At 37.5% G+C, this 18764-nt stretch overlaps 2 protein-coding genes across 3 annotated transcripts in view; one reads left to right on the top strand and one right to left on the bottom strand.

Moving 5' to 3' along the window:
* Window positions 1-18764, bottom strand: part of LOC106095965 (mucin-2) — a 316849-nt gene that overhangs the window by 122081 nt on the left and 176004 nt on the right. The window lies entirely within an intron of this gene.
* LOC106095964 (sushi, von Willebrand factor type A, EGF and pentraxin domain-containing protein 1) overlaps window positions 16974-18764 on the top strand; it is a 126318-nt gene continuing 124527 nt past the window's right edge. The window contains exon 1 of the mRNA XM_013263429.2: window positions 16974-17702. Within this exon, the coding sequence (XP_013118883.2) occupies window positions 17447-17702 (256 nt within the window). The 5' untranslated portion in view covers window positions 16974-17446. The remainder of the gene's footprint in view (window positions 17703-18764) is intronic.

Genomic DNA, 18764 nt, shown 5'->3' with positions numbered 1-18764 from the left:
TTGGGTCGAAGTATGCAGCTGGCCCCCCAACCTCAAAACTCTTCTAAACAAATTTATTCGAAGCTCATGTCAATATGGGACCCAAATGAAAAGTATTAGGCAGTAGATTACAAATATGGCATAATACATTAGGTTCAAGTAATTAGGTTCAAATAACCCCAAATGGGCATATTAACCGACCATGGCTATATGGGACTCAAATGAAGGGTAATTAGGTCCAAATACCCCCAAACGGGCATAAAAGCCGATCATGGCTATATGGGACTCAAATGAAAGGTATTTGGGAGTAGATTACGAATATGACATTAAAATTTGCGTTCAAGTCTAGGTGGAGCTTTTCCCCCTAAAGGTACGCCGAATGGGTTATTTGACCCATTATGACAAAATCGGACTCAAATAAGAGGTATTTGAGAGTAGAAAACGAATTTTATATCCAATTTTGGAGCCAAGTGTTTTGGGGTACGCCCTAAACTGAACTTCATTTCCGTTGGGAATAAAAAATACTCTCCAAATGGTTCACATTTACCGCCATGGCAATATGGGGCTAAAATTAAAGTGATTTGCAAGTGCAGCACGAATTTGATATCCATATTTGAGTCGGAATGTTTGAGGTGCCAACTGTCCCCTAAAAAGCACTTCTCATTACCCTAATTTTCAAAAACACCAGGAACCGAGCAGGGGCAAACTTCTTACACATCAATGAGTGCTTTCTGTTTCAAGTTTAAATGGTAAGGGACCTTTTTTTATGGCCGAGTCCGAACAGCGTCCCGCAGTTCTACACCTCTTTAGGAAAAATGTTTTAAATTACCATGCATGGCATTGTACCTCGCAAATATCGCCAACCACCGCTTTGTCCGATGTTCTCGCCAGGATTCGAACGCGTTAAGCGTCATAGGCTACAATGGCACGAATTCGATATCCGCTTTCAGGGCAAAGTGTCCCAAAGTGTAAAAAAAGAGAGTTTAAGAAGGCGCAGCTGAGCGGGCCCGGTTCGGCTAGTTCCATATAAAAAGAGTGAACACTTTGAACAATGAACATTACATTTTCTTCAACTTATACGTAAGACTATAAAGTTGACTTTTTCAATAATAAATGTGTACTTTTTGTATTCTTTACCTAGTATTTTATTTTCAATGTTCCGCACTGGCCGTCAGAAGAACTTCCACTTTAGGTTCTCATTTCTTTGCGAACCTGTCTGATTTAGATGTGAACATTTGCAAGTTGATAGGCTTTTTAAAGCGATCTGGATGGTTCAACGGTAGGAACTAGAAGGCATCCTCCTTCTTCTGTTCCTGTGGTATCACAATGGACGAAAACGTCTAAGTGATTCTGATGGCTATTTTCTATTCTATTTTCAATACCATTTAATAAATAAAATCTTTGTCTGTTAGCACTTTCTTTTCTTTTATCTATTAGTCTTTCATCATCTTTGGCTGTATTTTCATTGAAGGTTTTGTTTACTTTCAAGAAATCGATTGATTGCATTAAATTAGTGCTAACCTAAATTTGTATTATTTTAATTTCATTACATTCAACAAAAAGTAAAGATTTTTTTATATTTAGGTCACACATATTATCGCAGTTCTCTAAATATGTGTCTTTGTCCCCTAGACTTAATTGTACGCTTTGTATTCTCTAATAATTAAGTTTTCATGCTGTTAGAACTTCACATGTCAAGAAGGTAGTCATACAGAAGCTTAACAGTAAAATTCGTACAAAATTATAAGTTCTAAATTAAATTAACTAAAATGGGAACGATACGTTTATTAAGAAGACAAGTCATTGCACAATGCCACGAAAGTGGCAAAATATTTGAATTTTTTTTTTAAAATTATGGTTATAAACTTAAACAAGTAAAATCGTGCTAGGTTCGGCCGGGCCGAAACTTATATACCTTCCACCATGGATCGCATTTGTCGAGCTCTTTCTACGGTATCTCTTTTTAGGCAAACAAAGGATAAAATATAAGAATTACTATGATATTGGACCATATATTAATTGAATGTTGGAGACTATATCCGAAGTAATTGTGTAAAATTTCAGCCAATTTGAATAAGAATTGCGCCCTTTAAAGGCTCAAGAAGTAAAATAGGGAGTTTGGTTTATATGGAAGCTGTATCAGACTATAGACCGATTCGGACCATATTTGACGCGTATGCTGAAGGTTATGAGAGAAATAATAATTACGTTCTCCAGAGGCTCAAGAAGTCAACATCCCAGATCGGTTTATATGACAGCTATATCAGGCTATGGATCGATTTGAACCATACTTTGCTCAGTTGTTGTAAGTCATAACGAAACACGTCATGCCGAATTTCAGTCAAATCGGATAAGAATTGCGCCCTCCAGGCGCTCAAGTAGTCAAGACTACTGATCGGTTTATAAGACAGCTATATCAGGTTATGGACCGATTTGAACCATACATGGTATATTTCTTGAAAGTCATAACAAAACACTTAATGCAAAGTTTCAGCCAAAACGGATGAGAATTCCGCCCTTTTGTGGAGTAGAGATATGCAAATTTTTAAGAAGATCAATTGTTAGAAGGGTTAGCAAAGGCCTTAAAAGTGAACCGATTTCTATTAAATTCAATAGCAATATTATTAGTCACAAGGGAAAACTTTGTGCCAATTTTCGTGTGAATCAGTTAACCAATGACCAAATTATTGCAATAATAGTCCAAATCGGATGAACATATATATGGGAGCTATATCTAAATCTAAACCGTTTGCTATGAAATTCTCTAATATTGTCGAAACTTATATGAGAACCCCTCGTGCAAAATTTCATCAGAATCGGTTTACAAATGACGATATAATTGCAATTTTACTCCAAATCGGACGAACATCATCATCATCTCTAAGCCCAAAAAAATACTTGTGCCAAATTTGAAGATCATCGGATAAAAATTGCGACCTGTACTTTGTACACAAATTAAAATGGGCAGACAGACAGACGGACATAGCTAAATCGAATCAGAAAGTGATTCTGAGCTTATGTACTTATCAATGGATCTATCACTCTTTGTTCTGGGTGTTACAAACAAATTTACTAAGCTAATACCCTGTACCACAGTAGTGGTGTCAACCGTTTTTTCAGGTGTAGGAAAAGGTTGATCTCAGTGGTATATGGCGGATAACTTATATAATCGATGTTTTAAATGCTCAAAAATGCAGTTGTTTGAGCCGATGTGTAAGAGCTCGTATTGTCGTGGTGAAAAGTGATCCGTCTTCGGCGGTTGATTTTCCTGATTTCTTGAAAGACAACTGGCAAACAAATGGTTGTGTACCACTCAGAATTGACTAAATCCGCGGATCATCACCTGTCACAAAGTCATGTGTTTCGAAGCACCGTGATCGTATTTGTGGACCATTTCTTTCGACCAATTGAAACGGACCTTTTTTTGAGCGATTGACAAGTTGTGTGGCGGTCAAATATTCATGCAATATTCAATGTATGCTGGTCCCGCTAATGCCTAAGGTTGTCTCAACCTCACGATAGGTCAAATGATGATCTTGCAATATCAGTAAGCGCACAGCATCAATGGTTTTTGGAAAAACAACTGATTTTGGACGACCTTTACGAAATTCTTCTTGGATTGAACTACGACTTCGGTTGAATTCAGCATACCATCGTTAAACACTGGTCCTTGATGGAGCTCCAATGCAAAAAATTGAATTAAGTTCATCGATGCACTGTTGTTGAGTTAATCCACGTCGAACGTTGTAAAAAATAATCGCACGAAAATGTTGACGATTTAAATAAATTTTTTGAGCGAGATTAATCTTTTATGTTACTGTAAACAACACAAATAGCGCTCATATGTCAATACGTTCTGAGTACGTATAACCTCAAAAATGTCAAGCTTTACGATAGAGCTCTCATTTGGCAGATTGCCACACAAGGGTTGTCCAATTCCGAAATATAAAAGGTAACCCTCATATCACCTGTCTGTTTATAACAAATCCGATTGGGCGAAAATTTGAGCAAATCGAAATACATGAACTGGTTAAGCATACCAAAAATTAACCACGGCGTTGTCAATATTGACACTCCTGGTTCATAAAATGATTCAACAACAAATCTTTTTAATAAACAACAATTTTTTGTGCACGAAACGTTTGAAAAGTTTCCCTGGCGATCACATTATGACAAAGTCTGATGCACGACTTTTTTATCATAACTTCTTTAATGGAATCTTTGGAAATTTCCACACTCCCTGGGCGCAAAGTTCGACCCTGTAAGATAGATCGCCATCTCCCAGCTCACAAAGGCGAAGGTCTTCATCAAGGTTGAGGTTAGCGAATTCGCGACGGACCGTATGAGGAAAGTCTTAAACAAGCTAAAGCAAGGGTTGGTCGTGGAGAAATTGGAGGTCTTCCGCAAGAAGCAGAAAGAGGAAGGAACTGTCCTTGTGGTGGGCACTGATCAAGTCTCCGTGATAAGATTGGCTAAGACTAAAGGCATGGCGTACTACAGGACCAAGACCGGAAACTCAATACAGCCTAATGACAGGGACCCGGTGATGGAACCATTAGCGACTTTATAAAGATTCGGAAGACTAGGATAGGCAAAGAACCTAATGCGAGGACATCAGGCAGTGCAGTGACAGGAAAGTCAATGCAGCCCAATGAGCAGGGAGCGGGCGATGAGATCATCACCTACTCCCAAGAAGCCCACCTACTGGCGGACCACTGATTGAGGTAATCCAGATAAACCTCCATCGGAGTGAGGCAGCTACACACGCTCTGATGATAAAAAATCAGTAAGGGAAAGATTCTTATTACCTTAATTCAGGAGCCATGAACGACCAGGAACAAAGTTTCTGGACTGAAACATATCATTTACCATTTATTCTATGCTAACTCTGGTACTTGGCGGAGGACCTGCGTTATTTGTCATAGAAATTTAAATTACATAATTTCCCTAGAGTTATCAATGCAACAGTGATAAGAGTGGGAAATAGTGGATCATATCTGGCATCACTTTATCTGCCTTTCGACTCTCGGACACCGTCACCTACGTGGGAGCTGCAACGGTTGGTGAGGAAAGCAAACTAGACAGGAAATGAGGTACTAAGAGGGTGCGATGCGAACATTCACCACATTTTGTGGGGACGTACCAACATTAGCATTGGAGGCCACCGTAGCGCAGAGGTTAGCACGTCCTATGATGCTGAATGCCTGGGTTCGAATTCTAGTGAGACTATCAGAAAAATTTTTCAGCGGTGGTTTTCCCCTCCTAATACTGGCAACATTTGTAAGGTACTATGCCATGTAAAACTTCTCTCCAAAGAGGTGTCGCACTGCGGCACGCCGTTTGGACTCGGTTATAAAAAGGAGGTCCCTTATCATTGAGCTTAAACTAGGTTTGCCCCTGTTCCTTAATGGAATGTTCATGGGAAAATTTTGCAATTTACCGGGTGAAACAAGTCCTTAGAGACTTGATAAAATATATGCTAAGAAACAGGAGGATAAATTGTGGATTCCATGACATAAACATAAGGGAGGAAGTGACACGGGGGGCATTTTACGCGACTCCTATGGGTGACCACCATAAATAACCTATTACGGATGCTGGCTGAGGAGGTATTTGAAACCGTCGGTTAAGCATAGGATCCAGGATAGTCCACTGAATCTACAGGAGCTTGATGAGACCAATACTTAGTTACGCCTCAGTAATTTGGTGGACTGCGATGTAGAAAAAGTGCAACGTTAGGATAATACAACAGGTTCAGAGAATATATTGTCTTGGCAGGGGGGAAGCGTTGATAACCACGCCGACTAGATCACTGAAGACTATTCTATATATCCGACCCATAGATATACAGATTAAGTGTGAGACAGCCATTGCGGTTGCGATACTTATAGCGATGAGAGAATGAATAGAGGATAGGAGCAGGTCATATCATTGCGGTTTAATTGAGACTACGATAGGTTTCCGCTCGGATACATGAGACGATACTTGAGGTCGAGTGCGAGGCACTTCTGCAACAGCGGCACAGTCCTGGATTGACCCTAGTATTGCCATGTGGAAGATCATGTTACACGGATGGATTAAAGCTAGAGGATAGAGTGGGCCTGGGGGTCTACATTGGGAACCCAGGGACTGAGATCTGTTTTAGACTGCCTGACCATTAATACGGTCCTGCAGGCGGAGATCCGGACGATTATGGAATGCGTGAGCTGGTGTGGTGCAGACGACGCGAGGACGTCGAGTTTGAACATCTTTACGGACAGTAAACAGGCCATAGGGGCAATAACAACCAGTACGGTAAAGTCACGAACGATCTGGGAGTTTAAGGAGATTAAAGTCTTCTCTGCGAATGGCACGATCCGCATCGTTTGGGTGCCGGGCCATAGTGGAGTAAAGGGGAATGAAAAAGCTGACGATTTGGCAGTGAAGGCCATGGGGCTGATTAATATCCTGACCCTCTTTTAAACCTAACCTAACCTAGCAAGTTTTATCAAAATTAAATTTCTAAAGGATTTTTTTTTAGTTTTATTTCTTAAGGATATTATGTTAATTTTCTCTTACTATAGAAAATTTTGTCAATATTTCACAGTGTAACAAATTTTGTCAAAATTTAATTTTAGTTGTAAATTATGTCAAAATATTATTTTTATACCCTCCACCATAAGATGGGGGGTATACTAATTTCGTCATTCTGTTTGTAACTACTCGAAATATTCGTCTGAGACCCCATAAAGTATATATATTCTTGATCGTCGTGACATTTTATGTCGATCTAGCCATGTCCGTCCGTCTGTCCGTCCGTCCGTCCGTCCGTCCGTCCGTCCGTCCGTCCGTCTGTCTGTCGAAAGCACGCTAACTTCCGAAGGAGTAAAGCTAGCCGCTTGAAATTTTGCACAAATACTTCTTATTAGTGTAGGTCGGTTGGTATTGTAAATGGGCCATATCGGTCCATGTTTTGATATAGCTGTCATATAAACCGATCTTGGGTCTTGACTTCTTGACCCTCTAGAGGGCGCAATTCTTATCCGATTGGAATGGAATTTCGCACGACGTGTTTTGTTATGATACCCAACAACTGTGCCAAGTATGGTTCAAATCGGTCCATAACCTGATATAGCTACCATATAAACTGATCTTGGGTCTTGACTTCTTGACCCTCTAGAGGGCACAATTCTTATCCGATTTGAATGAATTTTTGCACGACGTGTTTTCTTATTATATCCAACAACAGTGCCAAGTATGGTTCAAATCGGTCCATAACCTGATATAGCTACCATATAAACCGATCTTGGGTCTTGACTTCTTGACCCTCTAGAGGGCGCAATTCTTATCCGATTGGAATGGAATTTCGCACGAAGTATTTCGTTATGATATCCAACAACTGTGCCAAGTATGGTTCAAATCGGTTCATAACCTGATATAGCTGTCATATAAACAGATCTGGGGATTTGACTTCTTGAGCTTCTAGAGGGCGCAATTCCTATCCGATTTGGCTGAAATTTTGCATGACGTATTTTATTTTTACTTTCAACAACTGTGTCAAATAAGGTTCAAATCGGTTCATAACCTGATATAGCTGCCATATAAACCGATCTGGGATCTTGACTTCTTGACCCCTAGAGGTCGCAATTATTATCCGATATGCCTGAAATTTTGTACGATGGATCCTCTCATGACCATCAACAAACGTGTTTATTATGGTCTGAATCGATCTATAGCCCGATACAGATCCCATATAAATCGTTCTCTCTATTTTACTTCGTGAGCCCCAATGGGCGCAATTCTTATACGAATTGGCTGAAATTTTACACAGGTCTCCAACATATAATTTAATTGTGGTCCGAACCGGACCATATCTTGATATCGTTTTAATAGCAGAGCAACTCTTTTCTTATATCCTTTTTTGCCTAAGAAGAGATGCCGGGAAAAGAACTCGACAAATGCGATCCATGGTGGAGGGTATATAAGATTCGGCCCGGCCGAACTTAGCACGCTTTTACTTGTTTTGTTTTTAGAAAAACAATATTACAATACAAAAATATTCTAAAATTGTAATTTTCAACTGTTTACAGATTTTTTATTACTTCCATGACATTGTGCGAGATTTAATTTTGACTTACACATTGTACCAACCGAAAAACAGTCTTAAAATACTCGATTGTATGATGGGAAAAAGAAGGCAAATTAAAACTGTAAAATAATTCCTGATGCAGTAGTGGTAGGTAGTTAAGGTAAGATTGGGTGGGGGCCAGTCACAAAAAGCGCGACACACAGCAAAAGTCTACACCAAATAAGCCGCAAACATGCTTGCGAGCCAACAAGCATTGTTGAAGAAAAAACACAAAAGCTTTGAGATTGCGCAGTGAAAAATCTACACAAAATACGCACACACACACACATACACATAAACACATACACCGGCTTGCTTGGAGGGAGACCAAACGGTTGCTGGCTGCCTCTGACATGCGCAAAACTTAAACCAGTTATGAGACAACTTTCATTACGTGCTGACGTTTCGAACGGATAACAACGTTGTTTGGACGCGTCGCAAAGCGGTTGAATTTGTTTGTTATATTCAAAATTTAACGCATTTTACGTCGTCCCAGAAAAACAAAGAATACGAAGCGTGAGTGTGTGTGTTTTTCCATATTTCGAGCGATTGCATGGCGAGGCACTTTGACATTTGTAAGATATTTGTCCAAGTGTTAATTGAATGTGACAGTGAATGGTGGTTATTTGTTTCTGTTCGAGAAAAAGGTGTGAAAACAAAAGAATTTTAGAATATTTTAATAAAAACATAAAATAGAAAATGCTTTCAGCCACAGTTTAAAAGTACAAGAGCTGCATCTCAGCTAATAATGTTGGTTGAATAAAAATTTAAAGCGAGGTCATCCAGTTAAAAGCTGTTGCCCTATACTAGCCGCTCTTGTGGGTATTGTCGCTCGGAACTTTTGTTGTTGTTTTTGCTGTTGTATGAAAAAAGCCAAATCTCGGGCAAGCAACACTGCTTATCATTTTCAGTTATCTGGCATTCAGTCTGCATGCATGTAATTTTTTTGTTTTTTTTTATTATTTTGGCTCAAAAAACCGCACAAACAAATCAGGCCTAAAGGCTAGAAATCTTGGGCAAACGTGAAATATAAACATGGTCATACTACGAGCCTAGTGTACGAAAGCAGAGCAAAGTTTAAAGAGAAAGGATTTTATTGTTAGCCATGTAGCGGGTGGTGTATGTGTTAAACCAAGAAATGTGTGTGCAAATAAATAAAAAAAACACTATGCCGAGAAAAATAACTAATTTAATTGAATTTTAATGTTGTTCAAAGTACTTGTGAAAAATAGAATCTGAAGTGTTACGCAAAAAAGTGTGCTACCTACCATATGAAATAAAAACAACAAATTGTTCTTATACGAGTATCTAAGTGTTATATAAAAATAAATGCTTAAAGTTCATAATTGAATTCCGGTTTGCAAACAAACACATCAAAAATAAAATACAAAAAAATTAATGCCAAACAAAAACAACAAATGCATACAAAAAGTTTCTGAAGTGTACTCGTTGGCAAAAAAAAAACAAAACCAAAAAAAAAAACCGAAAACATAAATAATAAAACAAAAGACTTAAGCAACAAACGTGTTTGCGGATCTCTGAAGTAGTGTGATAGACACACACACACATACATCAATGCGAATTTGGGTTTTGAAAATGCAATTTGTTTTATCTTAGAATTCCATTACCATTTTTTTTTAAACAATAAATTAAAATTGTGGATTGAAAAAATTTGTGACTCGGCCAAGCCTTGTTAGAGAAATTTGCATACTTTTCAAAATTCTCCTACATTTATTGGCCCCTGAAAATTTTTAAAACTCATATAAGGAGCTAAAAAATTTATTATTTTAAGTGGCAATTAATGGCATATGAAGGCTACCTGGAGATATTATCTCTCTTTCTTTGGATTTATTTGGTCTGTTCAATAATAAAATTTCGGGTTGTAATTTATTATGTTTTTCTTAGAATTGCGACTTATACAATGCTGCTTTGTACCAAAAATATGAATATTTTGTTTTGGGGTTGGATTGCATAAGACGTAATAAAAAAGGTTACTTCACACTCACTAGGATAAAAATATAACATTTGATCTTTGGCTTTTTCAGCTATGAAATAAGTCACAAACAAGTAAAAGCGTGCTAAGTTCATCCGGGCCGAATCTTATATACCCTTTACCATCGCATTTGTCGAGATCTTTTCCCGGCATTTCTTCTTAGGCAAAACAGGATATAAGAAAAGATTTGCTCTGCTATTAGAGCGATATCAAGATATGGTCCGGTTTGGACCACAATTAAATTATATGTTGGCGACCTGTGTAAAATGTCAGCCAATTCGAATAAGAATTGCGCCCTTTGGGGGCTCAAGAAATAAAATAGAGAGATCGATTTTTATAGGAACTGTATCGAGCTATAGACTGATTCAGACCATAATAAACACGTGTGCTAATGGTCATGAGAGAAACCGGCGTACAAAATTTCAGGCAAATCGGATAATAATTGCGACCTCTAGAGGCTCAAGAAATCAAGATCCCAGATCGGTTTATATGGCAGCTATATTCGATTTGAACCTTATTTAACACAGTTGTTGAAAGTAAGAATAAAATACGTCTTGCAAAATTTCAGCCAAATCGGATAAGAATTGGGCCCTCTAGAAGCTCAAGAAGTCAAGACTCAAGATCGGTTTATATGACAGCTATATCAGGTAATAGACTGATTTGAACCATACTTGGCACAGTTGTCGGATATCATAACAAAACACATCGTGCAAAATCATGCCAATCGGATAAGAATTGCGCACTCTAGAGGCTCAAGAAGTGAACACCCAAGATCGGTTTATATGGCAGCTATATCAGTTAATGGACCGATATGGCCCATTTACAATACCAACCGACCTACACTAATAAGAAGTATTTGTGCAAAATTTCAACCGGCTAGTTTTATTCCTTCGGAAGTTAGCGTGCTTTCGAAAGACAGGCGGACGGACGGACGGACATTGCTAAATCGACATAAAATGTTGCGACGATCAAGAATATATATACTTTATGGGTTCTCAGACGAATATTTCGAATAGTTACAAACAGAATGATGAAATTAGTATACCCCCCCATCCTATGGTGGGGGGGGTATATGGCTGAACTGGAGTTCATTATATTTGAAGTCCCTATGCAAATTGTTTTAATCTACATACAATATGTGATGGATAAGAAATGAGCCCTGTATACGTATGCTCAAAAAGTCAAATCGGAAGATAATTGCATATGAAAACTGAAGCAGATTTTTAGCCGACATGGGCAATTCTTTGTATGTATGATGAAAGTCATAAGAGAACTTAACACGAAAAATTTCAGCCAATAAGGCAAAGAATTCAAACCTATAGAACCCAAATAACAAATAATCGGTTTCAATGGGCGACACCTTATCTTCCCCTTTCCCTAATTTTCAGAGACGCCAAATCTCCGAGATAGATAGGGCGATTTAAACGAAATTTTGTTTGGACACTTACTTACTTAAGGGAAGCGTCCGCCCATTAAAGTTTGGATGTTAGATCTACATCATTCTATTGGGGTTGGGGAAGCCCCGTAGACACCTTGGACCAAATTCTTATAACAGATGTGTACTCAACTTCTAAACAGCCAATATTGACCCAATTGATAAATATGCTCTGCTGAGGGGTTTTGGTTGGAGGGGAGGCGCCTCAGATACCAAGGAATACACTTTTATATCAGACTCTAACTCCACTTTTAAATACCTTTCGTTTGATATCCATATTGTCCCAATTGGTAAATATGCCCTGCTCGAGGGTTTTGGGTGGTGGGGAGGCCCCTCACACACCAAGGAATATATTTTTATGTCAGATTTGTACTCTATTCTTAAATACCTTTCTTTTGATACCCGTATTGCTATTTTTTTTTTTGTGGGTAACCCCCCGAACACTTAGGTTGAAGTTTGTATACCAAGTTCGTATTCTACTCTTAAATATCTTTCGTTTGATACCCATATTGGTCCAGTTGGGAAACATGTCCGCCCGGGTGGGTTTTGGGATGGGGCGTCCCCCAGGCTTTTGATCAAAAAATGTTATACCAATTTAGTGTTTTTGGGGCACCAAAACGTGGCATACAAAATTTCGCTTAAATCGGTACACCCATCACCGAGATCTGGCGTTTTTGAAAATTGGGGTAAGGGGAGGCCCCCCCCCCCCCCCTTCGGATATCAAACGAGTAAGGACGAGCTAAAATCGAGCGAAGCCGACCTTTTTTTACCCTACACCGCCATGGGTATTCAGGCTACACCCTCGAAAAAATTTAAATTCAACAGCAATGACGGGAGTCATAAAGGAATCCTCAGTGACAAATTTCGTGTGAATCGTTTAACAAATGACCACATTATTGTAAAACTAATCAAAATCAGCGAAAATATGTATGGGAGCTCTACGCAAATCTAAACTGATGTCCACAAAAACCCACCCGTTTTGTAGTTGTCGCAGAAGAAAGCGTATTGCAAGTTATTGAGAAGATCGGGAGATAAATGCGCTTGCAAAGGTTTTAGAAGTGAAAGTCGGGCGATATACATATGTATGGGAGCTATGTCTAAATCTGAACCGATTACAAGTCAAGAGTTATAAAAAAATCCTTTCCGCCAAATTTCGAGAGAATTGGTTAACAAATGAGGATTTTATTGCAATATTTCTCAAAATTGGACGAACATAAACCTCAAATGAAAACCATGCTCTTATGCTTGTTTTCTTGTATCTTTGTTTGTACGTATCTTTGTGTCACTCAACATGTCAGAAAAATGTAGATTAAACACAGATGTTCAAAGTTTATATCCCAAACCCTTAAAAAAAGAACAAACAAAAAATAAACATCTGCGTTTGAAAATGTGTTGTGGCATAAAGCCATAGCTTGATTTGCATAAAGATCTTATTTAAAGATTGAATTGAACTAGCACAAAAAAATACTTCAAACACAACAATACTTAATGTTTGTATACATCTTGTGCTTATGGCAGTAACTTCACGAAATAATTCAATAGTCAATTGAATCAGGCAATTTCAGAAAAATTTCCCTGAAATAATTGTTGAAATATAAATGTGTGTGTGTTCAATTAACCGAATTCTTCCTAAAAGAAACAACAAACAAAAAAAAAAAAAACAAGTAAAAGCGTGCCAAGTTTGGCCGGGCCGAATCTTATATACCCTCCACCATGGATCGTATTTTTCGAGTTTTTCTCCCTTTTTTTTTTTTTAGACAAACAACGAATTGCTATAGTATGGGAGCTATATCAAGTGATGGTCCGAATCGGACCATAATTGAATTGCATGCTGGATACCATAGTTAGTGTGTAAAATTTCAGCCAATTTAAATAAGAATTGCGCCCTTTAAGGGCTCAAGAAGCAAAATCGGGAGATCAGTTCTTATGGGAGCTGTATCAGGCTATAGACCGATTCAGACCATATTTAAGACGTATGTTAAAGGTCATAGGGGAAGCCGTTGTACAAAATTTCAGCCAAATCGGATATGAATTGCGCCCCCTCAAGAAGTCAAGATTCAAGATCGGTTTATATGGGAGCTATATAAAAACATGGACCGATATAGGCCATTTACAATCACAACTGACCTACACAAATAAAATGTACTTGTGCAAAATTTCAAGCAGCTAGCTTTACTCCTTCGAAAGTTAGCGTGCTTTCGACAGACAGGCGGACGGACGGAGGGACATGGCTAGATCGACTTAAAATTCAAGGCGATCAAGAATATATAAACTTTATGGGGTCTTAGACGAATATTTCGAGGACGAAATTAGTATACCCCCATCCTATGGTGGAGGGAATAAAAATCTATATATTTTTTTTCTAAGTTCAAAGCCAGAAAAATTGATAAATGCAAATGCAAATTTTGCGTCCGATTCAAGTTTAAGCTCAATGATAGGGGTCTTTTTTTATAGTCGAGTCCGCAGTGCAACACCTCCTTGGAGAGACGATTTCTTAGAATTAGAAAATCTGATCACAAATGAAAATTTGGCAGTCCGAAAAATTTGTCGATATCCCTAGGTGACCAATTTTAGGGGTCTGCCAAGAGGCGCCAGGATCTTGTAGGGATCTTGCATACGATTTCGATAACACCTCAGCTCTTACCATTCAAAGAGATATCTTTACCCGTTCCCACACGGCATATTTTTTAACTATTTTTTTCGATTTTCTCCAATTGTATCATAATGCCACACCCTTAGAACCCTAGACCACAAGCTTGTGTGTTAAATAATTATACCCTAACCACTACCGTGGTACAATGTATCATAACTTAGTGCTTTTCTTTGTAACACCCAGAAGGAATAGATATAGACCCGTCGATAGGTATACTGATCGACTCTGAATCACTTTCTAATTCAATTTAGCGATGTCCGTCTGTCTGCCTGTCTGTCCGTCCTTCCGTCTGTCTATTTGTCTGTCTCTCTGTCCGTCTGTCTGCCTGTCTGTCCGTCTGTCTGTCCGTCTGTCTATTTGTCTGTCTCTCTGTCCGTCTGTCTGTCCGTCTGTCTGTCCGTCTGTCTGTCCGTCTGTCTGTCCGTCTGTCTGTCCATCTGTCTGTCCGTCTGTCTGGCCTTCTGTCTGTCTGTATGTTCATGTTAATATATGTACAAATTACAGGTCACAGTTTTCATCCGATCGTCTTAAAATTTGATGCAGGGATGTTTTTCGGCCTAGAGACGAAGCCTATTGAAATTGGAAAAAATCGGTTCAGATGTAGTTACAGCTCCCATATATATGTTCGTCCGATTTGCAGTAATAATGCAATAAAATCGTCATTTGTTAAACGATTCTCTCGAAATTTCGCATTGAAGGATTTTCTTACGACTCTCGACATTATTGGTGAATTTCATAGGAATCGGTTCAGATTTAGATCTAGCTCTCATATTTATGAGTCGCCTAATTTTCAATCTTAGAACCACTGCAAGCGCATTTATTGACCAATCTTTCCAAAACTTTGTACAACGCTTTCCTCGATGACTTTTACAAAATCTATAAATTTTGTTGGAAATCGGCTCAGATTTAGATATAGCTCATTTGAAATCCGATTCTCTCGAAATTTGGCAGGAAGAATTTTCATTTCACTCTCGACATTACTGGTGAATTTCATAGAAATCAGTTCAGATTTAGATATAGCTCTCATTCGTAGAGCCACTGCAAGCGCATTTATTGACCAATCTTCCCAAAAGTTTGTACAACGTTTTATTTGACTACTTCCACAATGTATATAAAGTTTACTCGAAATCGGTTAAGATTTAGATATAGCTCTCATATATACAATTTTAAGAAATATTGCAATAAAGTGCTCATTTGTTAACCGATTCTTTAGAAATTCGGCAAGAAAGATTTTCTTAGACTCTTGACATTACTGGTGAATTTCACAGAAATCGGCCAAGATTTAGATATAGCTGTCATATATGAGTATAGTCCGATTTTCATTTCTAGGGTCAAAAACTTTTACAACGCTTTCCCCGACGACTACCACAATATCTAAGAGGTTTTCTAGAAATCGATTCAGATTTATATACAGTTCCCTTAAATGCGTTCGTCAGATTTGGACTAATATTGCAATAAAGTGCTCATTTGTTAACCGACATTCTCTAGAAATTCGGTAGGAAGGATTTTCTTATGTCTTTTAATATTAGTAGTGAATTTCATAGAAATCGGTTCAGATTTATATATAGCTGCCATATATGCATTTCGCTCGATTTTCACTTCTGGGGTTACTGCAAGCGCTTTATTGACCAATAACGCCAAAATTGTGCACAACTCTTTCCTCGATGTCTACCACAATATCGTAGAAGTTTGGTCAAAGTTTGTTCAGATTTAGATTTTTCGTCAGATTTTGGCGAATTTGCAATAATGTTGCCGTATGTCAACCGTATTTGTTACAGTTGTACAATTGAGCTGAAGGATTTATTTTCACACAATTATGCCCAAATGTTGACTTTCCCTAAATGGTTTAATAAAATTTAAAATTTTGTCTGTTTTTGATAATTTTGTGAAAAATTGTCCTAAATTAATTTTTGAAGAAATTTTGTTAAAATTTTATTTTTATGGAAAATTTTCTCCAACATTTTTCTGTAAGAGAAACTCCATGTATGGCTTCCATAAAATTTTTAATGTTTTTGGTTTGGACAAGACCTTTGTACTCTAAAATAAAAAAACGTGATTCTTGTTTAAGCAGAATTTAATAATATAATCCTCTTATCTCAAAAATGTAGCCTTCATATGCCATGCTTGATTTCCTACAATAGTCATTACAAACAGCAAAGTAAACAAAAGACTTAAGAAACGAACCTATGCTAATTTATCATATATTTTTCTCTACACTTCAACAGCTGCAATTGTAAATTGTTCACATAAATACATCAAGAATAATAATAAAACGCGAAAACGAAAACTTTAAAGCATACATAAACAAAAACGTGAGAGAGTTTTTCCATAGATTCAATGATTACAAGCAAAAATAGCAAATACAAAATATAAAAAAAGAAGAAAAATAATTTGTGTAAAAATATTTAACCTCACCCCAATGGCTATGCCATCTAAAATCATAGTGAATTAATTAGTCACATAAATGCAATGGTTGTACGATAAATTTCAAAAAGATAATAGCCAGGGGTAGATTGATTGAAAGAGAAAAAGTGTTCATAATTACAATTGTTAAAGCTATTTAGAAAAAACAAAAACAAAAACAAAGTCTCACCACCATGGAGTAACAATGGAAAATGTTTACATGAGAAATCTCCTAAACTGCAGCATCTAGAAAAACAGCTCCTCCCCTCTTCGAAAGCATCAACAAGTTACAAGTATACAGATTTTGTTTAGCCACCATAACACATAGAAAAAAATAAATCTTCATTATTGTCTAAAAATTCGCGAATCCATCAACGGCAGATAAAACAGCAAGAAAAAAAGAAAACAAAAATCAAGACAGAAAACAAACGAAAAATTGCAGATTGCTGAAGTTGTAATGCTGATGTTGCAGCACTCGAATCAAAAGCCAAACAATATAGCCAACCATCGACAATAATTGCATGTGCTGCTACAACAACAACAACAACAACCGTCAACCATCAACAGCAAGCAAACTGTGAAGTGCCCATTTAATCTTCACAAAAAAAAGCACGCAGCTGTTATTGCCGCTGCAGCCACCGCCTGCTTACATAGTTCAACAACATTTTTGACGTGTTTCGGCACAATATGTTAGCCTTTTTCCCGCATACACAAATTTACATAATTTAAAGAAAATCAACAAAGTCAACGACGGAATTTTTTTTTTTGGATTTTGGGGAAAATTTTCACTCTTGATCACACATTGTAAATATCGTCATATTGTTAGCGGACAACACTCCAAGAAGCAGGAGTCAGCCTTTTGTGTTACTTCGAAATATGCGGTTGACGCCCCTACAATCAACAAAAGCGTTAAGAAAAACCTTAGCATCAGTTAAAAGTAACAATAGCAAAAGAAAAATGTCACATTTGTCTGGAACTTGGGCTGCTGCTGGTGGTAGTGTGGCGATTAACTTTAAACTGCCAAAGTTCAGTACCACTGTCATGCATGCCAGAGGATTAGGCGGCAGATTTGGAGGCTTATGGCTCTGGACGTTGCTGTTAATGACTGCATTGCGTGCCACATCAAGTCAAGGTAATTTTTCATATCTTCTCTTTGATTTTACACAATTTTTACATTTGAGTAGATTTAAAAAAAAAAAAGCAAGATGAGACTTTTATGTTTTATGTACATATGTACGTGTGGGAGTGCAAAATTGGTGCGTGTTTTGGAATTAATTGCACATTTTAGTGTTGAAAAAAAAAAAAAAAATAATTTGTAACTTCCATTGCATAACATATTCGATTGGGTTTTTTGTGGTGTCATTTGGAGTGTCATACACATCGTTCAAGAAGTCGAGTAACAATCAATGAATGTAGGGGCTCTTTTATAACATTGAGCTTAAACTTGAATTGGACAGCATTCATTGATATGGTTGAAGTTTGCCCCCTGTTTCTTAACGTATTATCTAACGACCGTCTATGTAGGCTGGTCAGACAGACGGATATTATCAACGATGGAGTTGAAAATGATTATCTTACCAATAATCGAAACGCGTCCACCAGTGGTGTGGTATCCCTTTTCTGATTTGTCTGAAAAACTGGCAATTTCTTTTATTGAAGTCTCATTTAAATAATCTCCCCTTGGTGTGCTACATTCGATTTGTCATTCATCTTGAATTTAACACCCACAAATATATATATATAGTAAAATCACTATTTAGAGTGTTAATATTGGCGTAGTAGTTATTTTTTTTTTAATTTTTTTTTTTTTGGAAACAAATGCATTTTTAATATAAAAGTTACTAAGCCATGCTTTTCACATTCTGACTTTCCACAAACCAATTTTCGCCAAAAACATGACCATACATGAAAGCTGACGAGCGATCTCTATGGCAGATGTAGGGAGTTTTGATACAACTTTTGTTAAAAATTTTAACGAAGTCAGGTAATAAATGCGTCTGTTATAGCCGATACCTAAAAAGGGTATGGCGAACCACCCTGCGAATTATCGGCCAATCGCAATATGCTCCGCACATTCCAAGATTACGGCGAGCATGGTCAAACATCATTTTGTTATGTATTGGGTTGCCCAAAAAGTAATTAAAAAAGTATATTTGATTAAAGTTCATTCTAAGTTTTATCAAAAATGCATTTA

Source organism: Stomoxys calcitrans, chromosome 4 (assembly GCF_963082655.1).
Source record: "Stomoxys calcitrans chromosome 4, idStoCalc2.1, whole genome shotgun sequence".
Classification (NCBI taxonomy): domain Eukaryota; kingdom Metazoa; phylum Arthropoda; class Insecta; order Diptera; family Muscidae; genus Stomoxys; species Stomoxys calcitrans.
Note: the sequence above shows the minus strand (reverse complement) of the source record. Positions and strands in the feature narration are given on the sequence as shown.